Genomic DNA, 13,143 nt, shown 5'->3' on the forward strand with positions numbered 1-13,143 from the left:
CCTTTCTATCCTCCCTCCTGCCTGTCCTCTCTAGGTTCTGGCCCTGTATCTTGTCACAAAGTCCTTTTTGTAATCACTCTGGATTGTAGTGACAAATAGTTACAAACTCTTAAAAGTTCTACCTTAAACTAGTTTGTTGTTTTCCTCCTTTTTAAGGTGAAACACACAATCTCCAGACACTCCACACTATACTGTCTACAGGATCACCGCTCAAATCGCAAAGCTATGAGTATGTCTACAAACACATAAAAAGCAGTGTCCTCCTGGGATCCGTTTCAGGTGATGACTTTGTGTTGCATGCACCTTACTAATTCTGTTCATTGCCTCTGCATTTTCTTCTTGCTTGTTTGCTGCTGTATATTTGGGAAGCTTAAGCCTTGGATCACTCAGGCTTGGTTATAGTTAAACTGGAATTAATTGTCTATTTAGTGCAGAGATTTTCTGCATAATTCAGTGTGCCATAATGAAGCTCGTACACTCAAAGGCTTTTAGGTGGAATGTTTCTGACATGGTGGATGTTTTGGATCTTTGCTTTTTTTAAGCAAGATCATTTATTTTGACTGGCTGTCCTTAGGGGTAGCAGGGTGAGATCAAGAAAAGAGTCTATTAACCTACAGAACATACTGTTCTGCAAATAGCTGACTTTAGCAGAAAATACCTCTTGGAGAGGTTTTTCCATGTTCCCATTTCAATTCTTTTGTGCCAAATAATTGGCACTGCAGACAGATTTTTTGTAAATTATATAATTAGAGAAATATCAAGCCTACATACTGTGCAGTTTGTTGTGAGGAGTGCTAGCTGAGGCAGCTTCTGTTCACGTAAGGTCCACCACAGAACTCCTCATTCTGCTTTGTAATGAGGACTGATTTTTTTCACCGGGCATTTTAACTCATTTTGGTTTGATTTTTAAAGTCTGATTATTCTGCTACTAAAGTCACCTCTGACTGTGGTCTTAGTAAGAGTGGTGCCGAATCTTGAACAAGCTACTATAGACATTAATAGTCTCAAATGCAGCAGACTATTTTTATGAGTAAAGCTAACAGGATTGATTCGTATCTTATAATCCTACTTCCTTGAAGTCATAGAAAGACTATAAATATTCCAGTTAAGTAAGCACTTTGACAGTATCTATTTTTATTAAGGTAACTCTTCATCCTATAGGCATGGTTTCCCTCCAGCCTCTGTGCTAATGAGAACAAGGTATAAAAGCTAAGTAAATATTGAGTGGAATAGCTTGACTGGTTAGTTGTAAACTGATGAAAAAAACCAAGAAAACATTTATAAGTTATCTTAAATATCTAAGTCTGTAAACTTGGGTCTCTTTATTTTCTCATTCTTATACAAATGGAAACTTTCTTAAAAGAAATTAAAGGAACCGTTGGAAGAAGAAATGTTATGCCTTAAGGGATATTTCTGCATGAAGGGCATACACATCTAAAAAGATATGTAAAGAAAAGAAACCTTTTTTTTATTGTCAGATAACATCCTAGATAATACTGACTGTATATTCTGTGCTGCTTAATGTGGATCAGAAGCATTTGGCAGAGGTGGCAGCTAGCTGTTCTAAAGAACAGTTTTGCTTTTTCCAAGAAGTACTGTGTATTCTAATAAACTTCTTTCATTGTAGGTGGGACGGATATAATTTCCTGTTTCATGGGTCAGAATGTTACAATTCCAGTTTACAAAGGAGAAATTCAGGCCAGAAATCTTGGAATGGCTGTAGAAGCATGGAATGATGAAGGTACCTATTATCCAAAATATTTTATACATTTACAAAATACAGTAGTTACATGACCTTATGTTTCAGTCATCAGATGAGTAAGAGCTGTAAATGGGTGATTTCACTGTGGAAACATGTTCTGCAAAACCTGGATCTTGATCCATTGGATCTAGATTGAACAGGACTCTAATGAAGATAATCAATGTATAAAAAGGCCCTCCTTTTCCATTACTCTGTTAAAGCACGTCAAGCCAAATTCCAGCCTCTGGTGTGTGTGCTAATTAGCTGTGTCACTGTGGATGCCAGGCTGGCTTCACCCTGTGGTGTAACTCCTGAAATTGCTGAGGTTAAGACAGGATGAGTTTAAGAACTGAATAAAAGCTGTTAAGACTACTAGTCAGGGCTCATCCCATATCTGCATCAGCATCTGGCATGTAAGCAATAGCTGTAGATGCTCTTTGCTTTGATACTCTATTGTTTACAGAAGGGAAATGCAGAAAACATTTCTCTCTTTGTAAACAGGGAAACCAGTTTGGGGTGAAAGTGGAGAGCTGGTTTGTACCAAGCCTATTCCCTGTCAGCCTACGCACTTCTGGAACGATGAGAATGGAAACAAATACAGGAAGGCTTATTTTTCAAAATTCCCAGGTATGTAACGAAATGCTTTGGATATTGCTTAAATTGACCAAGGATATAGATTGTATTGCTGCTCTGAGGAGGGTACAGGCTTATTCTTGCCCAGTGATAGGCAGGTGAAGCTTTGAATCTAGATTTCCAGGGTGAGAACTCACAGCATGTTCCGTATCATCTCACTCTGTTTTTGTTTTGAATATGGATTCAAAACAGTTTAATAAGAATCTCTGGAAATCCAATTTTGCTCCAATCCCATTTTGCTCCTTCTGTCATTAGGCAGATATGACTGTAACAGCCTGATAATCTTGTAGTGCAGGCATAGACTGCTTGGCATGAGTGTGAAATGAAAGTGCTGAATAGGTCAGGGAGCAATCCTCCATTAATGAGTGCTATTGCACCTCTGCCAGACTGCTCCTACCTAGCCGGAGGAGTGAATCCGAAGGGATAAGTGCTGACCTGCTACCTCATTAGCATGAGGTTTAAATATATGCTGCCTCAGACATGCATATTCTGCATTCATACAGTCTTCCAGTGGTGGTAAGAGTAAAGGAACAGATACTATGGGCCAGAGGCTTTCTTCCTAGTAATTGTGGAGGACTCTGCTCATCCAGAGCTTTTGCTCATGTGGCACAGCAATGCTGAACTCCCTGCTGTCTACTGGGCAGGGGCTTTTATAGGAGCAGGACCTCACGCTGCTTCCTACGGGAGTTGGAAGCTTTTTTATAAAGAGCAGCAATAGAGAGTGGATTCACAAGAGAAGTCAGGACGTGCAGCAGGAGATAATCGTATAGGAAAATTGAGGGAATGTGGAAGTTGCAGTGTGCATGTAAGCCTGGCAGCAATAAATGGGGGGGGGGGGGCAGAATAATCTGTGTGACAGTTGTTAGACTGAAATCACCATGGTCCAGAGGTTCTGCCTGAAACCCCTTTTCTGTTTTTCCTTGTAAATGTGCTTAAGGTTGTAACAGTTAATTTAGAAGATGGTCTTATCTGCATATGCATGTGCAAATAATTAAGGCTTGTTTTTTCTTCAGAAAAATTTAGTAGAATTGGCTTGTATTTGTTTGTGGCAGGCTGCTGTAGTGGTACCAATCTTAAAAATAATACAAAAGGTATTCCAGCTCTGAGAAGTCAGGTCTGATTTTACATTATCGCAAATCAAGAGCATTAAGCACATAAGCTCCCTACAGAATTGTTGACCTATTCTGCAAGTCCAGAAAGCTTCATGCACAGAAATATACGTGATAAAAGTGGATCAGGAAAGACTTGTGGGAATGTAGTTACCTTTGTGGAAGACTCTTCCAGTTCCCTCAAAATGTGGTGTTCAGAGCATCTATTAATCTGTTTTCTAAAGGATGCCATATAGTCATGCAAACAAGCAATTGGAAGATCACCTAGGGTTTGATCCTAATACGTGAGCTACTCTTGTGTGTGCTAGCTCTTTGTAGTAAATGCAAGGTGGATTGTCTGCGTAGTTAAGTACTGCTACATTTGCTGTGGGTCATTTTCTCTCTCTCGTTATTAATTTCATATTTATATATCACATATAATTAATATATAGAGAGAGTAATATTGTGTATACGTTACTATAACAGTAACATGTATTTTATCTATATATACTATATGTAACTATAAATTGGTATATGATATACCTGATATGTTATGTTTTTGTATGTGTTTTACTAAGTTACGTGAGTTGAGTTACACAAATGTGTGTATGAATAAGAAATCAGCGGCTTAACCTTTGTCATTCTCTAATAGGTGTTTGGGCCCATGGTGATTACTGCAAAATTAATCCCAAAACAGGAGGAATTGTCATGCTGGGTCGCAGGTGTAGTATTTTTGGGGAAAGTTTTCTGAGTAAACGATTGTTAAAATTTGCAAACTTCACCTTGGAGCATAACGTATGTGATTCTCTGTCATGCCTGTAGCTTTATATTCATTTTGTTAAACCCAGTATTGTAGATTTCAAACCTTAAATTAACCAGAGCAGCTGGATTAGAGGGAAGAGCCCACTTCAGAATTCTACCCCACTTTTGTATATGTGAACGCAAGGCAGTATTGGATTTGGTTTTGTGTTCCATGGTTTATGATGACGTAAGAGTTCGAATTGAGAGTACAGCACATTTAGGATGGTGAATCAGGAAACTTGTCTTCTGGTCTTGGGTTTGCCATTGACTTGCTTTACAGCAAAACTTAACTATAGAAGGTCAGGTATTAAGCTCTGCTTGAGTTAGTGATCATAGACATTTGAGAACGCAATTGTGGCTTGTATTTAAAAGTTGCTGTTCCAAACAAAGTTCAGCCAATGCAGTGAAGCTGTGTCTGGCATTGTCACAAATAGACCGACTCAACAGACATACAGTGTGAGGCTGCTATATATGAAACACAAGTTCCAGCTATAAGAGACTGGAAAGTAATGATATGTACTTGCAATATGATGGAGTACTACAAAGATTTCCTGGTCTGTTTGGTCATCAGTGGTGTGTGTGTATTTGTAGGCTCCCAGAAAGGGGAGGGACCGGGAAAGGTGCATGAATAACGTTGAGATTCTCTGTACAACTTAATTCTAATGAGCAAAATGCTGTTTTGAATCAGATTCTTTTAAAATTCTGTTTCTAATGTGACTGCATATTCACTTCATGAAATGTAGAGAGACTTGGTTAATTGCATCGATTTTTCTCTTTTCATCAAGCTCTAATCACATTTTAATGCTTCTTTATTTGTGTGTGATTTTCAGTGATGGTACATTAAATCCAAATGGAGTAAGATTCGGAAGTTCTGAAATCTATAACATAGGTATGAAATTAACTTTCCACCTCTTTCAGCTGTGACATTGTTGACTTAAATCTGAAATGTAAGCATTATAAAGGTGTTTGGAAGGATTAAATAATAAGACCTGCTGTTTTTCAGATAAAGACAGTACAGAGCATATCAGCATTAACAGTAAAATTCTGTTTCATAGACTTGAAATTGGTTGCTTTCCTGAAGTATCTGTAGTTCTGGAGATGAGTAGTCGAGATGTGGTCTCCGTAAGGTGTTGCTTTCACATAATAAGGCCTTACAGACTAATTATATCATGCAGATGTATAAAAGAATACCTAACTTCTGAGGCTTTTCATTTTTCCCCCAATACAAGCTCTTCACACTGGTTTTACTGTGTTTTGCCTAATAATTAAATGAAGTTCTTGAACTTATGATTCATATTTCAAAGAAGGCCTATCTTGTGAGAGGTGGTAAAACTGTGTGCCTGTAAAGGTGCTAATCTGAGACTTGAGAGCTTGTTGCCCCTCCTTGTTCTTGTGTGATCAAGCATGTTAGTTTTATGTCTATGCAGCAATGGGGGTTGTGGGGAAATCCAAAGAAAATGGCTCAGTGGAAAAGCTTATCTGTCCCAAAAGTTACAGCTTTTTTTTTTTGTCCTGAGCATAAATACATACAGTCCTCAAACCTGGATTTTCACCTGAGCAGGAGTTAAAATTTCAGAGCACCCAGAGGGGAAGTTCGTTGTAGAATAACCTAGCCAGGACATCTGCTTTGCCTTTGCAGCCCTAGGGGAGGTCATATTTCTTTTGGTGCAACTACAAAAAATGTGCATCCAGAATAATACACAAATGCAAGAGCTAATAAGGACTCTTCCTTTATTTTCAGTTGAAGCCTTTGAGGAGGTTTCCGATAGCCTGTGTGTCCCTCAGTACAACAAAGATGGGGAGGAGAGGGTGATACTCTTCCTGAAGATGGCATTAAACCATGCGTTCAGCGAGGATCTGGTGAAAAGAATTCGAGATGCAATACGTATAGCGCTTTCTGCCAGGCATGTTCCAAGCCTCATTCTAGAAACCAAAGGCATTCCGGTATGTCATGAAAAACGCTGCCTGCTTTTTTTCTTTGTCACCTTGAATAGTAATTAAGGAGCAGTTGTCATTGCTCTTCAAACCCCCATGCGTGGAAATTTCAGCATCTCAAAAGTGTATTCGAGCTTTATAAATAGTTTGTCTATGTTGCCTAGCAACATCATTTCATCTCCTTTTCAGCTAAGCGTGTTTTTGTTTTTAACAATACCTAAAAATGCCCACTCTCAGTTTATAAATGTGTTGCATTTTCTCAGTAATATATACTTAAGCCTTTTATAGGAAAATATTAAAAAGGTAATTTAACTTCAGCTCTTCTGACTACCCATAAGTTTATTTTGTTTTTGTTTTCCTGTTTCAAAAATGATATTCTTATGAAAGCTGAGAGCAGTGAGAAAACTTGTAAAAGCAAAATGGTTTACAAAATTATTTTATATCTCTTTAGGCACTTAAATGTAGCTTTATCACTGTCTTAACTGTAGCAGTAACTAAAATAAAATCTTTGTGCATGTGAGAGGGGAGAGAAACGCATATAGCTAAAGGTTCTGCATGCTCAGTCTTCTGGAGCTGTGTTACTTTACAGTGCACTTCCTTGCTGTATGAGCTCTTTAATGGGAATGCCTGTTTTATAGCCCTCTCGGTTGCAAGAGTCCCCTCAACAGCTCTGGAAGCAGCAGAATGGGGTGCAGAGTCTAGTTGTCTCAAGTCCATTTGTGCATAGACTTGAGTGTGTCTGGAGGAAAGGCTTGAGACTTCAGAGCAATCATCTGGTTTCTGATACCCATTTACTGCCAGTGTAGGTTTCTGTGTGAGAGTGGTTTAGGCTCCAGGACTGCCAGCCCCTATAGTGCACACAGCAATCTCGTTCTGATCTGTTGGGTTACTCTGAGCCAAGTGTTACTTGCCAGCAGTGCCCTGAAACAAAATGTCTTTTTTGCATGACTGCAAAATCCCTTGCACCTGTTAACTGGTGAAGTCTAGATTTTCTGGGCTGCAACTTGTGTTGAACTTGTAAACTGTGTAAGTCATCTGAATGTATAGCGTGAAGTTGATGGCAGTGAGGTGTCTGTGATGGGCTGCCCCTCAGGAAAGCCTGCTTAGATCATTAATTAGTTCACACTTTGACTGAATATACAATTGAGTGAATTTTAATTACCTTTCAGGTAAATACGACAGCAGTGAAGTGATCAAAGCTGTCTCCCATCTTTCTTTGAAAGTTTTGCTTGGAAGGAAAACCTTTTCTATTTTCTGCTACTTTCCGAAATGTACTTGAATCCTCATCTGAAAATACAGTCTAATCCTGGCTGTCTACTGACTCTGTGTACTGGTAGAAATAGTATAGCTGTGAAGTGATTAGGACTTGAGTAATACAAAGCATGGGGTTTAATGAGAGATCCAGGTGTTAAAAACATACTGTGGACTCCTAGTGTGAATCTTTCAGTCCTGTCCTGTCCAGGTCACCATCCACAAATTGTTTTCTAGTTGAAGTAAACAAATTTGCTTTGCTGAACAGTCTGTCTGCCCCTTTTTTTAAAGGGGGAAGTTCCCTTGCAGGCCACACACACCTTCTGGTTTCTGAGCACTTGAGAAAATTTGGTTGCTAATTGTTGAGGAGGAAGAGCAGTTAATTAAGGTCGTTCAGGAGGGCAGGATTACACATGACTTCAGTAGTTTTAATAAGGAAAAGTTTTATGTAGTATGGAGATCAATATTGTAAGAGTGTATTGAATTGAGGATTATTTAGCGGGCTCTGAAAGATCTGTGAAGAGTGGTGGTGCCTGGAGTTCAGGAGTTTCAGTGGCTTTGGAGGCCAGGAACACCCTGGGTTGCTCGATCAGCAGATTCAGTAGAAAAGCAAGTGTGGGTTTTATTCCCAGAGCAGACAGACAAGACTAAGGAGATGTTTGGAGGTCAGCTTTTCAAAGTTGGCAACCCCCAAAACTTCTCAGTGGCAGCAGCCCAAGGACCGTGGTATTAAAGCCTTGGTACCCATAAAAGCAGCAATCATGATCTAAAATGGGCCTGACAGTCCCAACAGACTCTAGACGGTTGGAGTAGTTCTTCCTTACTGTACTTTACTAGTCAGAAATTATAGTGGTCTAATCTCAAGATGAAAAAAGTTAGTTTGGTTTTTTTCTGCAACATCCTTTCTTTTGGAGTGACTCTATGTAATAGAATTTGTGTGATTCGTAAGTGGAGGCAAAGGCTCTGTTTCCTATGGTTTGTTTTGAAACATTTGAATGTCGGACACGTAAGCTTGGTGTTTCACCTTACCCTGTTAGAAAAAGATTGTCCATTTAAGATATAAAAGTCGTGGCTTTCTTCTCCCAAAGCCCCATGGAGTTGGGCTTTACCCGAACCCACCCTTAGAAAATGAAAAGCTGTTTGAAAACTGGATGTGTCTGAACATAAAATGTTAAAGATTTTTAGCATTTATACCATGATTCTGGTCTAGTTTCATTGGTTTAAGTTGGAGCTTGATCAGGTTCTCACAGTATTACCAAACAGGAATAATAAATTAAAATCACATAAAAACCCTTCTTTGAATTCCACTTACTCTTCAGGTGACTTTCAGAAGAAAGATTCTGGTGCCTCAAGTGTAACAGAAAAGGGAAGACATTGTGCTAACTTTTGATTGTGTTCTGGGATTGGTGGGGGTTTCATGAATATTTCCATAAAGCTGCTAAATGAGAAGTGTAATTTTATCATTGCTGGTTTTGTTTTTCAGTATACGATCAATGGGAAAAAAGTGGAAGTAGCTGTGAAGCAAATAATTGCAGGGAAAGAGGTTGAGCAGCGGGGAGCTTTCTCAAACCCAGAGACTTTGGACCTGTACCAAAATATTCCTGAGCTTCAGAACTTCTGAAGTCACTTGTTCGCTTCTTTGCATCTGTCTTTGTTCTGTGTGTGTTTTGTATATACCAATACTGTATGTAAAGAAAAAGCTCTATTTAATACCAGTGGTTCTTTTAAAATAAAAAAAAATTCATTAAGTGCATTATGAAAGGCTCGGGTGAAGCTTAACTCCCTTTTATTGGTTGAATATGCCATATGTCTTGGAGTTTTTTCCAGCCTGGAAGGAAGGAAGAACCTGCCTGTTTTGATTTTATTTTTTTAATATATATATATGAGTATATCTTTTCTGCTTAGATTTACATCAGCAGCCCATCAAACAGGAGCACCAATAGCAGAAGTTAGTTGCAAATAGAATGTTTCTTTCATGAAATGTTTGCTTGCTTTTTTTTTTTAAACTGGATTTTTAGCAGCACTTTTTCAATCCATGTGTTTGTCACCCGTAAAGAATATACGGTGATTTTAACTACTTGACATGGAAGTGTTCTATATGTAGTGTGCATTTAAATGTTTTTATAAAGCCAAATCATAATGCACTAAACCCATTTGACTTGACTCAGAATAATTTCAGTCTTGAAATATCTCACGGTACCCTTGAAGGTAAATGCTGCTTCATTTTGTGATGTAACCTTGCTATTGTTTGAAGCTTTTAGTTGATAGACTTCTGGGGGTTCAGAAGGTGAGGGAGCAATCGCCTGCTCCTTATTCCTGGTGTAACTCCAGGTTATTTCCATGGAATTTACTGTCATTACTCTGGATTAACATCCTGGCAGTGGAGGACAGCGTTTTGCTTCCTTGTTTTGAAGTTCTTTATTGGCTGTAAGGCAACAGTCCCCTGTTAGGTTAGCTGAAAAATTCCAGTGTGTTTGTTTAATAAAAGCTGCTGGTTTTGTAACTTTTTTTACTAAATGTTGTGTTGAAAGTGAAAGACTAAAATGTTTTCTAGCTCTGAATCCTTCCAGTTTATAAAGGGAAAAAATAATGTAACGAGCATACTAAAACGGTAAAATGGAAGCACTAAAGCATTGTTTTGTTTTTCATGAAATACAGTTGCAGTAGTTGTACCGAATCGCTGGCATTCAGTATCTCCTGCACTATTTGAATTTTGTGGGTTAAATATTTAATGCATTAAGATCATGGATGTCCTTACAGTTGTGTTGAATGCATTCAGCATTGATAGAGTTAATTACAATAAATTGATTCTTTATATATATAAAATATATATTTGTTTCAACTTTCACTCAGTTGTTGTCTTATTTTTCCTTTCGATTGGGTGTCACGGAATTATTTCTGGCTTAATTTGTTACTGATTTTAATGGTTTTAATCCAAGTCCACCCCACTACAAAATTACCGTTCTCTGGAAGTTTTATCCTGTTTCCTTATGCAGAACCCAGGACAAGTAAAGCATTGCTGCTAGCTATGTATGCGTGGCTGGCTCCTTGAGAAGGTCACAGGTGAACGCGAGTGGAAGAAAGCGTGCTGAAAATGTGCCTTGTGTCAGTACAGTAAGAAGTCGTAGGCTGTGATACGTTAATGTTGCTAAAAGGGATACATCTGTGCACTGAAAGGCACGCACCCCATTACTTAGGGCAAAATCTAGATGCTCGTGTTTATCTGCAGCTAGTAAAAATTTATTGTATATTTCTTCCACCCTGTGATAGATCTCAGCTCACTCGCTGCAGTAAGCTGAAGGCTGTTGTAGAATATGTCAAATATTGCCGCTAATAATTCAGTAAGAGTGAAAGTGCCTGTAAATGCAGCTGAGGAGCAGCCCCTCTCAGGTGGTCTATGACTGAATCAAAAGAACGCAGTCACTGTGGACACCAGCTCCACATCCGCTGCAGGATGCAGAAATGCCTCATTAGCAAATGAGGCTTTAAATGAGCTGGTCTTCATTTGACTTTCTGAACTGTGCCGAGTCAGACAATATACCATGCTGGCATGATATATGTGATTATATAAAGACCAAGCACCCATTAAAAAAAGTATAAAAATGAGCTATCCAGCTGCCAATAACCTATGATTTAAAGTACTTTTAAATTCCTTTTCCCTCTGGCATGCTATATATAAATTTTACATTAACTGTGACTTTGTATTCATTAAAACTTCATTATATTGTTCTTTAATTCATGCAAAATGTCTGGAGTTTACAAAGCCCACGGATCCTTATTAATAAGTAATTTTGGGGTATTTCATTAATTAAAGATAGTTTAGAAGCACAGATACATTAAGAACATATACAATGCCTAGAGGCTGCTTTTTTAATCCTTTGTCCTGCTGGAAACACTGTAGAAAGTCTTGTTAATGGATACCATTTGATCTCTTGCAAATGTCAGATGTGCAAAGCTTTTCCCAGGCTATAGTTACAAACAAAACCGCAGATATGTAATAATCCATGTACTTTATAGCTGGTTTCAAGGATCTGAGTTTCAGAAGTGCTGGGTGCTGACAGCTCGTGGAGGTCCGGGGAGGAGGAGAGGTCAGTGGGTACTTGCATGAGGCTGTGGCAAAGCTGGGACACTGCTCAGACTTCCCGAGTCCAACTCCTCCCACTGCAAACCCTGTCCTCCAGACAACCAGCTTACACCAAAGGTAAGTGAAGATAAATGCAAGTGACCGATTCCTTTGGATACTGCCGTGGAGCTGTAAACGTGGCTGTACTCCCATCAAAATATCCCTGGCATGAAAGCAGGGAGCTGAAGTCATCACGGTTTGCAAAGGAAGGGCGGAAAGTAGTTTTCCTTCTGCTTCCCAGCCCTGGTCATAATTTATAGCTGTGTTCTCTCCAGGGCTTGAGCACAGGGTAATTGCGGTCAAATGTGGTTTCGAGGGGGTCCTTGCAAACTGGTGGCAACCAGATGCTTGGCTGCAAAGATGAGGTCTGGCAGGGTAGTGCAGCCCCTGGTACCAAGGTGTTAGCAGCACAAGATCCCCTGAGTAGCCTCGCTCTGTGGCGCTCCTAAGGCGCGAGCTGGGTAACCCTTGTACAATGCGTTCGAGCTGATGGAGCGCTGATCTGATCTGCCTCGGGAGTTTTTAATCCAGAAAGTCTTGATGCCTTAGGGCTGTCGGTGTGTAACTAGGTGTACCTGGTGATGTGTAGCCCCCTTCATTTCTGTGGCCTGTTGATAACTTGGGGTTCACAGGCTGAAAAGTTACGCATATTGTAGTGGCAAGCAAATAGGGCTAGTTCTGGAAACCTCTTTAAGCCTCTGACATTAAATGTTCAACAGCAAGGAAATTCAGAGCAGAGGTACTTCAGGCGAGGTCCTTTTCTCACTCAGTCTTCTGCGAATTTGAGAGCAACTCTGTTGAACTACATGATGGAATCAGCCCGTTTGCCCTTGACTCATTGAGAGACAGAGTTTTATCACTCCCCTTTTAGAAATGTGCTATTGTCAGCTCCTGTTAGAGCAGGTACTTCCCCTTCCCACTGTGTTATGATTTCAATTAATTTCCCGGGTTAGTGGTGGTTCTCAAAGAAATAAGATGAGCTGGTACACAACAGCCCAAGCAGGGCATAGCTGATAAAATTGTTTATTGTTATGTGCAAGAGAAATGGGTTGTGTGAATTACTTATTCAGTGATTTTAAAAACACAGGTAATTGCCTGATGGAATGCAACTTCCCTGGGGCCATTATTGTCTTTCAGTTTAATGCATGCATATTTAAAAGGATATCATTTACAAGGCAGAGCAGTCAGTCACACAGGTAAATGGGTGTTAAAATAATATTTAAAATGCGTTAGTAAGGAGTACCAGTTTGTTCTTGAGACAAAACTGCAGGGTTTCAGTTTTGGGAAAACCGGTGCCTGTAGGGAATGCTCTAGCAGGGAGATGGTGTCCAGGTGATGGATGGTGTCCATCTTTGTGGAAGATGTTTGGGAATGATCTTCCCCAGGTCACATCCCTGGATGCAAGTGCTGCCATGGTCTCTGTGTTGGGAAGTGCAGCTCCAGCTGGCACGCACTGGGGCTTTGGTGGGGCTAAGGCTCAAGATTGTTACTAAATATTTTCCTAGATAGTGTGTGACTCTTAGGTGCTCAACAGGCTGTTGAGAAGGAGAAGGTTCGTGGATAGCGAGCGC

General features: G+C 39.6%; 1 protein-coding gene across 1 annotated transcript in view; it reads left to right on the forward strand.

Moving 5' to 3' along the window:
• The window catches only part of AACS (acetoacetyl-CoA synthetase), a 44,872-nt gene extending 34,575 nt beyond the window's left edge, over positions 1-10,297 (forward strand). The window contains exons 12-18 of the mRNA XM_064466374.1: positions 157-279; positions 1,628-1,741; positions 2,243-2,368; positions 4,115-4,184; positions 5,094-5,152; positions 6,005-6,207; positions 8,933-10,297. Of these exons, the coding sequence (XP_064322444.1) occupies positions 157-279; positions 1,628-1,741; positions 2,243-2,368; positions 4,115-4,184; positions 5,094-5,152; positions 6,005-6,207; positions 8,933-9,070 (833 nt within the window). The 3' untranslated portion in view covers positions 9,071-10,297. The remainder of the gene's footprint in view (positions 1-156; positions 280-1,627; positions 1,742-2,242; positions 2,369-4,114; positions 4,185-5,093; positions 5,153-6,004; positions 6,208-8,932) is intronic.
• The last annotated feature ends 2,846 nt before the right edge of the window (positions 10,298-13,143 follow it).

This window comes from Phalacrocorax carbo, chromosome 15 (assembly GCF_963921805.1).
Source record: "Phalacrocorax carbo chromosome 15, bPhaCar2.1, whole genome shotgun sequence".
Taxonomy (NCBI): Eukaryota; Metazoa; Chordata; class Aves; order Suliformes; family Phalacrocoracidae; genus Phalacrocorax; species Phalacrocorax carbo.